General features: G+C 35.3%; 1 protein-coding gene across 1 annotated transcript; it reads left to right on the plus strand.

Moving 5' to 3' along the window:
- Positions 1 to 5897: 5897 nt before the first annotated feature.
- On the plus strand, positions 5898 to 8172 carry LOC129737574 (uncharacterized). Its single transcript, XM_055728733.1, has 3 exons — positions 5898 to 5930; positions 7239 to 7622; positions 7685 to 8172. Exons 1-3 carry the CDS (start codon positions 5898 to 5900, stop codon positions 8066 to 8068), a joined length of 801 nt encoding a protein of 266 aa, XP_055584708.1. The 3' UTR covers positions 8069 to 8172.
- The last annotated feature ends 6903 nt before the right edge of the window (positions 8173 to 15075 follow it).

Here is a 15075-nt window from a genome sequence, read left to right on the forward strand (position 1 = left end):
AATTTTTTAAGAATAATTTCCATATAAAAAATTTCAACTTCATCTAAAAAAACTGATTTTCATTCAATCATGTGTGAAATATGCCTAGCAAAAAATAATAATTGTTGCAAAGAAAAGTATATTCGTGGTTTTATTATTTAATCCTCATTATTTTTTAGTAAGAATTTCACGGATTCAAACAAATTTAAACAATTTACAAACTACAAAAAATTATTTTTTGATTATTCGTATGCTCTTTGTGATGTTCGTTCACATTTCATTTTCATGAAATGGCGGATGCAGTTGACATTTCTCAAAAAGCTATATTGTGGACAGGGGTGGTTTTGTCAAAAATCAGAACACCATAAAGAGAAAATCAGGATTTTTCAGGATACCACAAATTTTGCATAAATTGCATAAATGAAGGCGAAAAACAGATACTGTTATTTAAGCACTGAGGCGCGCAAAATCTTGGGTGGCCTGCAATTTATATGGAAAAACACAATCACAACCGAACATTAAGATATCATGATAATTTGAATATAACTTCAATTGTAATTTAGATTTTTTTTGAAAATTAGAACAATTCAGTATATTTTCGACCATTTTTAAAAAAACAGGACATTTTACAAAATCAGGACGAATTTAATTTGTTGTTCGACCAGGGGTAATTTATGGGTTATGTATTGGCTTTTCGGTTTAATCAGGTCAATTTTTACACTTTTATATGTACTTCATCCAACGTTTCGAATTATATTAACTCTTTATCAAGGAACTAAAATTAAATACAGGAGCATAAAACATATTTCTCATAATTAATATTCCCATTAATTACTTACTCGGGCATTCGTGTTATTGTCCAAAGCAGATTCACTCCTAAAGCGTTCATCAATCGGGATTCTGGCTATAAATTTCGAATTTGAATTCTCATTTCATGTCGGAAGTGAGGAGCTTGCGTGTGACTTACGTGCCCAATATTATGGTATCGGCCAGGGCGTCGATGACTACTCCGTCGTTTTGGTACACGTCCGTGGCGAAACTTCTATCACTCGACTCACTGTTTGTTATTATTGTTTCGGTTTTCATAACGTTTTCTTTACAGCCAGAATCAGGACGGTCTTTCGAAAATCAGGAAAAAACTTGATTTATCAGGACACCAGGCACCTCTGATTGGGGACATTTTGTAACTTCATGTTCATAGAAGGCTATTTGAAGCCCTACTTGTAACTTTTATACTGAGTGATACAATTGACATGTCACAGAAAATGCTATTTGAGGAAACATTTCGTAACTTTCATGCTCGCATTCGAGAGAATTCGGTACCAATTCCTTTTGGAACCTTTATACAGTGAAATTCGAACTGTTGAGACATGGTCGTCCATTTATGCAATTTTATTTTTAAGTTGCGCTTCTTAATGATAAAATTTGTTTACTTTCAAGAATTTTTTCGAAATTGCAAAAAATGTTGAACTCGTTGCGAAATTCGTTTTTTCAGCATTCGACGTAATAATCCAACTGGGCAAGCCTCGTTTGATAAATTTACAACTCATGCTGAAAAAATCTTCTTTTTGCAACTTGTTACATAAATAAATATTAAGCCATTCAGATCTCAAAAGTCAACTTTTAAACACTGAAAACACAATATCGAAAAGAGGTTTTTTATATAAACTAGTTTTTTTCCTAGCAAAAATAAGCCCACGACCTACACCCAAAATAATAAACAAATTATTTATACGGGATTTTTCACGTAAAGTAAGATTTTGCTGCATAATATCGATTCTACATGTGCTTGTAGTAAACACACTGCATAACGGAAGCCCTGGTAGTAACGACTTTACTTCCACATAACTGACTCATGAATTTCACGTAAAGTCTAAGTGGATGGCTAGCAGTACTTTTTCTCGAGAGTGTGTTATTAAAATCTTATAAGAATAGAACTGTCATCAGTCAGCAGCTCTACTGTGTTGAACGTTTTGTGTTTGTTTTTGGTAATCTCGTGAATTTCCGGATATTTGGAACCGAGGACGTGATATCTGGCGCACAAAGTATCTCTTAATGGTAGAATAAATTCTGCCTCAGCCGTAAGGTGGTTCTTCAGATTGAGAAGCTCCGGCACATCGAGAAGGATACCATATTCGGTAGACCCGGTATTTCAGTTCAATATTTTTCAGGCAAGTCAACTGTGATCTAAACTGGAAACAAAACTTAAATAAATGAAGGCCATAAATTTCATAATAATTGTGATAGTGATGAGTGATAATTGTTGTGTGTTGCGTTAAATAATTTTAAAAATAAATTTAATTCAATTTAGTTTTATTGTTATTTATTACAAAAAAGAAAAACCAACCTAAATATTGGCCCAAATTTAATTTCGAAACCAAAATTATTTCATGCCTTTTTCATTATTGCACCGTGTCGAACATACTTAAAATTCACGTAAGTTGTAGCTGAAGTTCATAGCGTGTGAATTCTTATTGGGGTGCGTTCACATGGTTTACTCGTACAAGCTACGTGAAAATCATTTGGATAAACATTGTGTAGTTTTTCACGTAGCCACGACGTGCGGATTATTTTGGGTGTACTTGATCAGTTATTTGCAGGACACTGCACTATGGGGTTTGAGGCGACAAAAAGTCAAAAACGGAACTTTATCAGATCGCTTTTTTATTTATACTAGTTAATAACTTAATATTTGACTAAGATATTCCCAGTGTGTCAACTCATTATCTTGCACGGAAAATAAAAAAAAGGTAAAATTTACCTTTTTGCGAGGTGAATTTTTTCCACCCCTCTTACGAGGTAAATTTTACCTTTTCGTCATTCACCTAGCAAAAAGGTAAATGTTACCCTTTTCACATTCACCTTGAAAAATTGTAAATAATACCGTTTTCCCATTTACCGATTTAAAAGATAAATGCTGGTTGGTTTGATTGCAATGGTTTCTTCAATAAGAATTCAAAAAATATAAAATTCTTTCAAAAATGATATTTTTTTTTTTTTTTTTTTTAGTAATATAAACGTATATTTCAGGCCTTTTACTCATAAAGTTTTCTGTGCCGAGTGTATCCACTCCTAAAAAAATGATATTTATTGGAGATAAAAAGGGACTGGTAATTCGGCTTCGCGTTCTTCTGAGCCGCCATGGCCGCTGAATCCTCCTGCGTTGCGTACATTCAAGATCTCCTCCGTTCGACAAATCCGGTCAGGTTCGGCTTTTCCGGATGTAGGATGACGTGGAATACACCTCAAAGCTCTATGGGCCGATCTGAAACAAAAGCAATGTATTATGACGAAAACCAGCAAAACTAAATGATATCTAAGAAAACACTTACCATTCTATTCCGATTTTCACATATTAGGCACAAAGCAAAACTTGTTCCTAAACGACAAAACAGCTTAACCTCAATAAACGTGTTTGGCAAATAGTTATTTTTTCGAGATGAATTGTACCGTTTTGTTTAGCTCAATCCAGATCAACTTCACCCCGCTACGAGGTAAGTTTTACCTTATTTGGTTTTACCTTTTTTTCTAGGTGAATTACTTTTTTATTCAGCTCAATTCAGGTGAACTTTACCTCGCTACGAGGTAAGATTTACCTTTCTTGGTAAGATTTACCTTCTTCACCTTTTTACTCGGTGAATTGTACCTTTTTTCCAACCTCGATTCAGGTTAATTTTACCGCGCTGTGAGGTGAGTTTCACCTCGAAGAGGTAGAAGTTACCTTTTTGGCTTTCACGAGCGTTCACCCAGGCTATCTCGGTAAATTTTACCTTTTTATTATTTTCCGTGTGAATACTGAACGCACCACAGACAGAAAAATTGAAAAATTCATATTATTAAGAAAAAAATTTAAATCAGATATATTTTTTTCATGGAAAACATTTTTTTCTTAAATTTCAAGTACACCATATGAAAGCTTATATTAAAAGCTATCATTTGAACCATTCAAAATTTTTACATACTAAATTGATCTATAATAAAAATGAGTAAATAATTATTTTTTTCAAAAGTCAAAAGCTTTAAAGCCTTGCCAAAAAAATCCCACATTTTCCCATACTTTTTTCTATACCGAGATCTAGTTAAAAGTCCAAAAATGCAATGAAAGAGATTCCAGGCACCTTAAATCACCGTTTTTTGAGTTATAGTCAAATAAAGGCGAAAATATCATGCAAATAGGTAATTTTTACCCATTAATAAATTAAGTATAAATTCAACAAAGTTGATGTTGGTTTCTCAAAAAAAAATGTTTCTCATGATTCATCAATCATTTCACACACTTTTCTCTTGGATTTCATGAAATGTCTTGATGATATTTATCATTTAATGATCAATTAGTTAAAAACCCGGTTTTCAAAAGAAACAAAAAGTAGGGTCAAAAATAACACCAAGCATCCTGTTATAAAAGTTGTTTATAAAGGGTGATACGGTCAAAATTTGGTCAAGGGAAAACGCGTGTAAATCGGTGAAATCGTTTATTTAAAAAATCAAATTAAATTTGTTTTTAAAGTTTAATTAGTATAATATTCAGGAAAAATATTCAGTTAGGCTTCCGCTTTTCCAAATCCGAATTGCCGGGCCTTACGCTTAACCCCTGCCATCAGATTTTGTACAGCCACCTTGTCCACCTTCTTCGCCGCAGAAAGCCAGTTTGCCTTGAACTGCTGCTCGTGCTTAGCAGTTTTTTTGATCTTCTTTAGGTTCCACTTGACAATAGCCCAGTATTTCTCAATTGGGCGGAGCTCTGGCGTGTTGGGAGGGTTCTTGTCCTTGGGAATCACCTGCACGTTGTTGGCGGCATACCACTCCATGGCCTTTTAACCGTAAAGGCAAGATGCCAAATCCGGCCAAAATAGTACGGAACAACCGTGTTTCTTCAGGAAAGGCAGCAAACGTTAATTCAAACAGTCTTTCACGTAAATTTCTTGGTTGGCAGTCCCGGAAGCTGCTTTTCAAGCCACAGGTACCAGATATTTCTTCGCAAACTTTGACAGTTTCATGTGCTTAAAAATATCTGCTACTTTCCCCCTTCCTTTTGCCGTACAAAACTCCTGTTCCGGAAGCTGCTTGTAGTCGGCTTTGACGTAGGTTTCGTCGTCCATTACCACGCAGTCAAACTTCGTCAGCATCGTCGTGTACAGCCTCCGGGATCGCGCTTTGGCCGTCGTATTTTGTTTATCATCGCGATTTGCAGTCACTACCTTCTTGTAAGTCGATATTCCCGCTCGTTTTTTGGCTCGATGCACGGTTGTAGACGATACACCCAGCTTATTTGCGGCATCTCGAAGAGAGAGGTTAGGGTTTCGCTTGAAACTACCGGCAACTCTCTTTGTCGTCTCAGCGGCTTCCGGTTTTTGATTTCCACCCGATCCAGACTTCCTGGCTGTCGAAAAACGTTCCCCGAACACTTTAATTACATTTGTAACGGTTGATTTGGCAACTTTTAGCGATTTTAACAGCTTTGCGTGCTAGTTGCGTGCGGATTTTCGCGATGCGCGAGCAAAATTTTGATACGCTGCTTTTTTTCCTTGGACGGCATTTTGACAACTGAAGAGTGAATTCCAAAATCAAAATAGGAGCAACATTCTACACACACACACACACACCTTCAAAATGAGGGGTGTTCAGGTTTTTTAAATTCTAAATTGAAAGAAGTACGTCAAGTTGATATTGACCAAATTTTGACCAAATTTTTTTTGTGTGAATTTATTTTAAATTAGTTCAAATTGTAATTTTCACACAAAATTTTCAAAAATTACAAAATAGTCCAAAATACCTAATCATACTTTTTGCCGCCTTATTGTATGGAACTGCCCCATAGTGCAGTGGTCCAGGACGGAACTTTATCGTGACAAAATTAACTACGAAGATACTATAAGACATAGACAAATGGTGTCTTCCGCCAAAATGCTCATCAAACCATGTGCTTTGATAATCTTAAATCAAATATTAGGGTGTGCCATTTTTGCATGATTTACACATAAAAACTTTTTTCAGTGAACAGATAGAGCCAAACTGTCTTCTACAAAGTTGTAGCCAAAAGTTTTTGAGGCAATTTTACCGAATACACTACATACATATGACGTTTCGTAAGCGAGTTATGATTTTTTTTAAATATTGAAATGTTGGGGTGTGTCAAAGAAAACAGTATTCTGGCTCTATTTTTTGTGAATCAACTCGAACAATAAAAATGTTTTCTAGGCATTCGTATGAAATAAAAATATACACATATTTTTTCGCAAAGCGCAAACTTGTATCTGGAGGCGTTTCATTAGTTATAAGGGATCTTTTTTTTAGTAAAAGTTTGTATTTTTTAAACTGTCATATCTCGAATTTGTGCAAACTAAAAAAATATTTTATGATGAGAATATTTAGTTCAAATATCAAATATTCGATTGTGAAATTATAGAAGAGAGGTTATTTTTTAAACTAACGAAAAACAAATTTTAAAGTTTGTTAATTTTCTGTACAATTTCGCACATCTTTGAAGACCCTGTGAATGAGAACATCCAAATTTCTCGTACAAACGTCATATTTTATTCGTTTTGTTATCGGCTGATTTCATTGCTATGCTTAATTGAGCGATTGACTACATCCTCGTAATGACACCATCTTCGTAATTAATTTTGTCGCAATAAAGTTCCGTCCTGGACCACTGTGCATTGGCATGATTGAAATTATGCGATTCTTTTTTAAAATGCGCTTCTGTCAAGTTAATTAATGGATTTTCAAGAGATATTTTTGAATTTGCAAAAAAATCAACACTTAAAGTAATTATCCAACTCAACAAGCCTCTTTAGGACCCGTGCTCAAAAATTCCAGTTTTTACATCTTTTTAACTACAACTAATCAAGGACTTTGATGTGAGAAAAAAAAAGTTATTTTGTTATTTTCCATAGAAATTGTTTATCTTATAATTTAGGGTTTTTCATTTTTCAAATGTTTTACTTTGCATTTTTTTTTCTTATTATAGAGACTTTCAGCCTTGGGCTGGTTTGTCTCTTTCTAAGCGCACATCTTTCGAAGTAATGATGACTAGCATCTCACAAATTCTAAAACCACCAGACCATAGAAAGTGTACTATGTATGCCATGACCGGGATTCGATCTCATGAACTTTGGCGTAGATGACTTGAACTCTAACCACTATGTCGAAGCCGCTGGCTACATGCATTTTTTTAGATAATCTTAGGTTGTAACAACGTGTTTGAATAACTTTTTAAAAGCACTGCAACATGCGTTAATCACATTCTTCAACCGTAGATCCGTGAATGCTGCATTCTGGCCCGAGTGCTCCGGTACGAACCGCAGCAGCAGATCGCCGTATCGGAAAGCGGAGGTTCCATGGAGTACGCCTTTTTCGTGCTGAGCGGCCAATGTTTGATACTGCAATGCCTGAAGACGATGAAGAAAATGCGGGGCAAGCGCGAATGCTACCGGTTGCTTTCGCCCGAATCCGGAAGCAAGCAGGTGGCCATCGCCGAACGGCTGAGCAAACGGAAGGACTCGGACGTCCTGGAGTCGGTTCTACCGGCCAACATCCGAGCCACCCTGCTGAGCATTAGAAGCCGCGGAAATTCCTACGAGGATGCGGCCAACAGATCGGACCTGTTTGAGGATAATCCGGAGAGGTTGGCCGTTTTGAAGGTTTTGGGGGAATTCATCGTAATTAAAATGTTTTAAGTTTAATTTACGATTATTCTTTTCAGACTTCACTGCCGGAGGAAACCTTGGAGCATCACTTCATAGATGTCGGAAGCTACAGCTGTGGGTCGGTGTTTGGTTTGGGTGAACGAATGGAAGATCGTTCGATCGTGGCCCGGAACCATGTGCAGTGTATGCTGATCCCACGATATTGGCTCTTCATGAAGCATCAAAATACCGGAAACGTGTGGCAGAGAATCAAGATGTATCTGGACTTGGCCATTCCCAGCAGGGAAAGCTTATTTCAGCAGTTTTTGGACGATCGAAATTGGATGGCCTACCGGAGGAAAGTGATCAAGGACATAATCGACCAGCGGGGAAGACAAAACAAAACACGACTGATTGATGTGCCTATCATGTGCCGTGTCGAGCAAAATGGAAGCCATTAATTTTCGACGATTTTCTTAGACATCCGGTATGAATTTTTGGCGTTTTTTTTTCTTTCTCTCTAAATTATGCAAGGTTTAAGCTATCTGATGCTTTGTGCGTTGTCAATGATGTGTAAATAAACATGTCTTCATGAGTATCTTGACAACCGTCTTAGCTAATTAGTGTTTACAATCTGCAAGCAGACCAATAATCGAACCAAGTGGCTTCTGTTTGACTATCAAAAGGTCGGCGGTTTTTTTGGCCGTCGAACCTACTTATCTGTACCTAGTGTGAGGACCCATCGAAGAAGATGAGATAAGAGAAGGATAAATGCCTAATTATGATTTATGGCAAATAGATGAAGCGGCTGCTCGACAAAGTCGAACATTTTTACATTCGTCGTTACATCATAAGACTATACGATCTGGACTCGTTTGCCTCCGAATGGTTGCCAAAGTTTGGGGTTTTGTGGTTGGAGCAGAGCGACAATCGATTAGGTCACGAGATTCACAAAAGGCATTTATTGGAATTTACGAATTTCTTTTGAAATTGCTTAGTTTGTTGAATTAACATTGACCACCGAAAGAAGAAAAATCATTGTCAAAAAAAATCCTATACTATGTGTTGAGGCACACTTTGGCGGCATCAAACGCCAATGTCACGAATTGATGCGGCTTGACATTTCTCGATCATGGTCGTCACAGCGCTGATAGAAGCCGGTTGATGCTGCAGTTGTTGTTCGTTTCAGATGACTCTGGGCGAGGGAACGATCTGATATGTCTATAAATGCGAGCAACTTTGTTTTTTTTTGCGTTCAGCTGCTTCTTCCGATGCTGTTGTTGTTAAAATTCTAGCTTTTTTGTTGGATAGAATCTAGATTTTTCTAGGAGAATTTGATGACATTTGCACAAAGTAGATAAGATAATTTGGAACGTTGACGACTTTACTGAAGATCAGCTGTTGTCCTTGTAGAACGAGTATCTGGTGAAAATTCTCGAAAGCGGTCAAACAAATGATGGTAGTTCATTGTTTTTGTTATAAATGACTGATCAGAGATTTTTTGTTAATTGGCACCATCCTCAGGGAGACTGGGATTTAACTAAAAATGCTTAAGATTTTAGTGTTTTAGGAATAAAGTCCTGTATGACCTAGTAAATTGTGAGGTCCTACTTACAGAACAGATGCATGTTCTTTGTAATGGTTCTCAACTCTCGAAATCGACATAAAACCAAAGTCGATCATTCTTTGAACTTACTTTGCGCGCAGCATGTTTCAGAACATGCTATTCTAATGATCCGTACTAATGGAAACCGTTTGACAAAAAGTTGTCAAAAGTTACAGTTAAGAGAAGCTTTATATCTTGAGAAAACTGGATGTTGAACTATATAAAAAAAAAATCATTTTGGTAGCCTCAAAAATTTATGGTCCATGTGTTTTACGATTCTAAAAAAATTATCAGTTATGTCTAAGAGTTATACAGCTATTTTGAATTGACTCTTTGAAATTATCCTACGTTAGGTAGACCAATGAAATAGATTAACTTCGTCTAAAATAGGGTTTGGAATAACGAAAATAAATCGACAATTATGTACGATTTTCACTTTTTGTTTAATTTGAAATATCTCAGTTATTTGTGAAACAATTTTAACAATAATCATTTAGAAATATAGCAATGGGTCAGTCTTGATGTAATTCAAAATTTAGGAAAGAGTAGAAGAAGTGTAAGTGTGTTAGAACCACTACCGTAAAAGTACTGAAAATTAAGTTCTTCAGCCTCTGTGCCTGTGCAAGTTTTGAAAATAATTTTGAATTTTTCACCTCAACGATAGAGTTTTGCGTAGAACAAAAGTTGCTTGTGATCATAACACTTAAATTTATGAATTCTTCAGCGACAAAAATTTGGGTTTAAAGAGTTCCAATGGAAAACCCATTGTGGAAATCGATTTTGAAAACTATTTTTAGGCTTTTCATTCAAAAGCTGTTAACGTTGAAAGGTGTCAAGCTATAGCACAAGGTACTCCACTTAATGCTGTTTTTTTTTCATCCATAACTACCAAGTTCACGTTCAAAAATTCATTTTAAATGAATTCTAGTGCAAGTTCAACACTTTTTTGTTGGTGAATCGATTTAAAAGTCTTTTTTTTCGGTTCTCAAAAATTATAATTTTTCGTCAACCGAGCAAATTTTTTTTAACCTTCCAAAGCCGTTCGCAAAATTTCCGTACAAATCTATTTTTGATAAATTTGACCTGCAGTTTACGTACGTTCTCCTGGCCGCAAATATTGACCGATTTCGATGAATTTTAATTCATTGTATAGATAATTTATTCTAGTTTCTCAATATTGAAAAATAAAGATGAAATATTCTACGAAATCACCAGTAGCTGATTCCGAATGAAAAAAGTCCCGAAAAAGAGCTCTTTTAGAATGCCTATAACTTGAGACAGGTTCCAAATATTGCGCTGATTTTATAATATTTGGAATTGTCAAGAATAAATCTATCCATGGATGTATAAATTTTTGGTGGTCCAAAGGAAGTTTTGGCCGCTATCCCGGAACTTCCGGTAGAAAAAATTCTCACTTCAAAAAAGTCACCCAATTTTGGCTTTGCATTGCTGTATCTCGCTTACCAATGGAGCGATTCTCTGAATTCAAATTTTAGTTTTTTTTCGTTAACTTTATTATTCTTTTGTAGATCATAGTTGGTTCCTCAAAAATCTCAAATGTTCAGTATATTGTAATGAAAATCACATCTTTTTTGTCATTTTTCATACTCCCCCTCATGTCGGTGGGTTTACCGGATTTTGTTAGCGTGATTTCTCTAAAATTTGAACTCAAATTGGTCACTTTTTATATACCTAGAGATTCATTAGAATCTCCTCTTTCGATTGACATACTTTTTGTGTGGTGTTTTGAAAATTTGTAGCAACGTTTTTCGAATTTACTGGAAGCTGTCAGATTTCAACCAGTTTGGCCCACATTTTCAGCAGGTTGGTGTACAAACCTCGCACCCCTCACGTAGCAGCGGGAGAAACAAATCCTTTAGCTCTCTTTTTGTCGCTCACCAAATCTACCACCCAACCAAGCAGCAGGAGGAACTGTCGTCTCGCCGCGTGGTTTGTTGTTTGATTGTGCTGATGCTGATAACGAAATGAGTGCTTTATTGTTGTAGGAATTGCTTGAATCTTTTTTGATTTAATATTTTAATGGATGGGCAACATTTCTAAAGTTCACGTCCATGATTTCAGATTCAGATTACAGATTTCAGATTGCAGATTTCAGATTTCAGATTCAGATATCAGATTTAAATTTCAAGATCCGATATCAGATTCAGATTTCAGATTCAGATTCAGATCTCAGATTCAGATTTCAGATTTCAGATTCAGATTTCAGATTCAGATTTCGATTTCAGATTCAGATTCAAATTCAAATTTCAGATTCTAATTTCAGATTCCGATTCAAATTCCGATTTCTAATTAAAGTTTCTGATTAAAATTTCAGAATATTTGTTACTTGAGTCATAGATTTTTTGTCTCCTGCAGTAGACACTGCTTGAAATAAAAGAAAAGAATCATGATAACATTCAAAACAAATGTATCACTGAAGAATTCTAATGATAAAATATCTAATAAGATTCAAGAAGCTTATTTCAATTTGGAAAAATAATCTTTCTCTATTTTAAAATCAGAACATTTACTACGCAAAGAGGCATCAGCATCAGCACAATCAATCAACAAACCACGCGGCGAGACGGCAGTTCCTACTGCTGCTGGGTTGGGTGGTAGATTTGGTGAGCGACAAAAAAAGAGCTACAGGATTTGTTTCTCCCGCAGCTACGTGAGGGGTGCGAGATTTGTACACCAACCTGTTGAAAACGTGGACCAAACTGGTTGAAATCTGGCAGATTTCAGTAAATTCGAAAAACGTTGCTATAAATTTTCAAAACACCACACAAAATGTATGTCAATCGAAAGAGGAGATTTTAATGAATCTCTACGTATATAAAAAGTGACCAATTTGAGTTCAAATTTTAGAGAAATCACGCTAACAAAATCGCGTAAACCCACCGACACGAGGGGGAGTTTGAAAAATTACAAAAAAGATGTGAGTTTCATTACCATATACTGAACAACTGAGATTTTTGAGGAACCAACTATGTTCTACGAAAATTATAATAAAGTTAACGAAAAAAAACTAAAATTTGAATTTAGAGAATCGCTCCATTGGTAACCGAGATACAGCAATGCAAAGCCAAAATTGGGTGACTTTTTTGAAGTGAGAATTTTTTCTACCGGAAGTTCCGGGATAGCGGCAAAACTTCCTTTGGACCACCAAAAATTTATACATCCATGGATAGATTTATTAGGAACCTGTCTCAAGTTATAGGCATTCTAAAAAGAGCTCTTTTTCGGGACTTTTTTCATTCGGAATCAGCTACTGGTGATTTCGTAGAATATTTCATCTTTATTTTTCAATATTGAGAAACTAGAATAAATTATCTATACAATGAATTAAAGTTCATCGAAATCGGTCAATATTTACGGCCAGGGGAACTTACGCAAACTCTCGGGTCATATAGACCCGAACAGCCTAATTACGGATTTTTTTGAGGGAGCACTTCCGGTGGTCACAGGAAGTTGCCTGGTACTACAGATTGGGTATTTCGTGATTCCCCAGAGAGGTTTTTAAAATCAAATTTTAGCGATTTTTTCTCGAAGAGTGATTTGAATGTGCGCTTCGGGTCATATTGACCCGAACGACTTTGGAAGGTTAAACATGTTTTCGTGTATTGGAAAAGAAGAAATATTTTTGTTAAAAAATAAGTATATATTACAGTAACAAAAAACTTTCACACAAGAAAATTTTGAAAATACGTAGCCTTCCGTATAAAAGAGGTGTGCTCATTTCACCTCGGGTGCTGAAACTGAAAAATTTAGTTCGGAGCAAACTCAAAATAACTGTTATTTGTGTTTGCATGTCTTATGGCATTTACAAATAAATTTTCAAAGGTTTTAATTATTTTTATCCGCAAGCAAAATTTCGTTAATTAACAATCATTTCGAATCTCAAATCTACACGGAAAATAATAAAAAGGTAAAATTTACCGAGTTAGCAATGGTGAACGCTCGTGAAAGCCAAAAAGGTAACTTCTACCTCTTCGAGGTGAAACTCACAGCGAGGTAAAATTTACCTGAATCGAGGTTGGAAAAAAGGTACAATTCACCGAGAAAAAAGGTGAATCCAAAAAAGGTGAATCCAAAAAAGGTAAATCTTACCTCGTAGCGAGGTGAAGTTCACCTGAATTGAGCCCAATAAAAAAGTATAATTCACCTAGAAAAATAGGTAAATCGAAATAAGATAAAACTTACCTCGTAGCGAGGTGAAATTGACCTGGATTGAGCTAAACAAAACGGTACAATTATCTCGAACAAAAGAACTATTTGCCGAATCCGTTTATTGAGGTTAAGCTGTTTTGTCGTTCAGAAGGGAAGTTTTGTTTCGTGCCAATATGGAAAAATCGGAACAGAATGGTAAGTTTTTTCTTAGCTATTATTTAGTTGTGCTGGTTCTCATCATAATAATTTGCTTTTGTTTCAGATCGGCCCAGCTTCGAGGTGTATTCCACGTCATCCTCCAGATATCATTCCGGAAAAGCCGGACCTGACTGGATAAGTCGCCATTATGGCGCGGAAGAACGAGAAGCCGAATTGCCACGAACCTGGCGAAAAAAGGACTTACCTCAATACTTTTTAAGCAAGGTGATATATTTGAAAAATAATATAATGAATTGTCCATATTTATTTATAAAATAAATATAAATTTTTCAATGAATTTTGTTTCATTTTTATTGAAGAAACCAACCAAACCAACTAGCATTTACCTTTCAAATCAGTGAATGGGAAAACGATATTATTTACTATTTTGCTAGGTGAATGCGAAAAAGGTAAAATTTACCATTTTGCTAGGTGAATTGAAAAAAGGTAAGATTTACCTTTTTGCTAGGTGAATGAAAAAAAGGTAAAATTTACCTCGAAAGAGGGGTGGAAAAAATTCACCTCGCAAAAAGGTAAATTTTACCTTTTTTTTTATTTTCCGTGTAAGTCCTCCTTAACACGGCTATAACACTCAAAATTAATTTTGATCTAATTATTGATCTAATTGGCGATTACGAAACTAATTTTTGAATGAAAACTCAAGAAAAATGCACATTTTCAAATGTAATTTCTTGAAAGAGAAGCTAATAAACATTTATTTGAAACTTGGAAAAGCCCCATCAATTGATAAGCTAAATAGACAAAACAGAGTCAGTCATTGATCTATTCTTGTAAGTGTCAGACGTGTCTGAATGCATCTCTAAATTACTAAATTGAGATTAATCAGAATCGTATAATCACTGATAAACTGATATAACTCTGCACCACATTTCCATCAACCAAAGGTTCGTGTCTTAACTGCTTAGTAAGTGATAAATACACTGGTTGTGATGGGGCGCTAGCATTCAAAAATTACTCCACGTGTTCTAATGACACGTAGAAAGATATATAAAAATTTCATTATCTACCCAGCATTTTTAGCCTACTTCAATTTTTCTGCGTGCAGAATTATAAGTTGCTACACTGAACAAAATCGGGCTATATAATATATCGGGTCAATCCAATAACTTCTATAAATAAGGGTCTTGATAAAAGATAATAGCATTTCTAATGAAAAGTAAAAAAAAATCCAATAAATTCTAGCACTTGGTTTTGGTTGATAAAAATCCGTCTGAAACTACTAAAAGATCCAATAAATTCTAAAAGGCAGTCACCCGTAGTAAAATGCATAAGAAGATCCAATAACTTTTATCAAATTTAAACCATTTAAATAATATCGATTCTGAAAAAGAAGATTATTCGTTCGTAAATTAATCATTGTTCATTTTCAAAGCTCAATCCAAAATACTGGTAAGTAGTTTATTTTGATCTGCAATGCAATGAAATAATGTGATTATTTTTATTCCAGAATGAATAAATGCGGAAATAGCAGGA

Source organism: Uranotaenia lowii, chromosome 1, assembly GCF_029784155.1.
Source record: "Uranotaenia lowii strain MFRU-FL chromosome 1, ASM2978415v1, whole genome shotgun sequence".
NCBI classification, from domain to species: Eukaryota; Metazoa; Arthropoda; class Insecta; order Diptera; family Culicidae; genus Uranotaenia; species Uranotaenia lowii.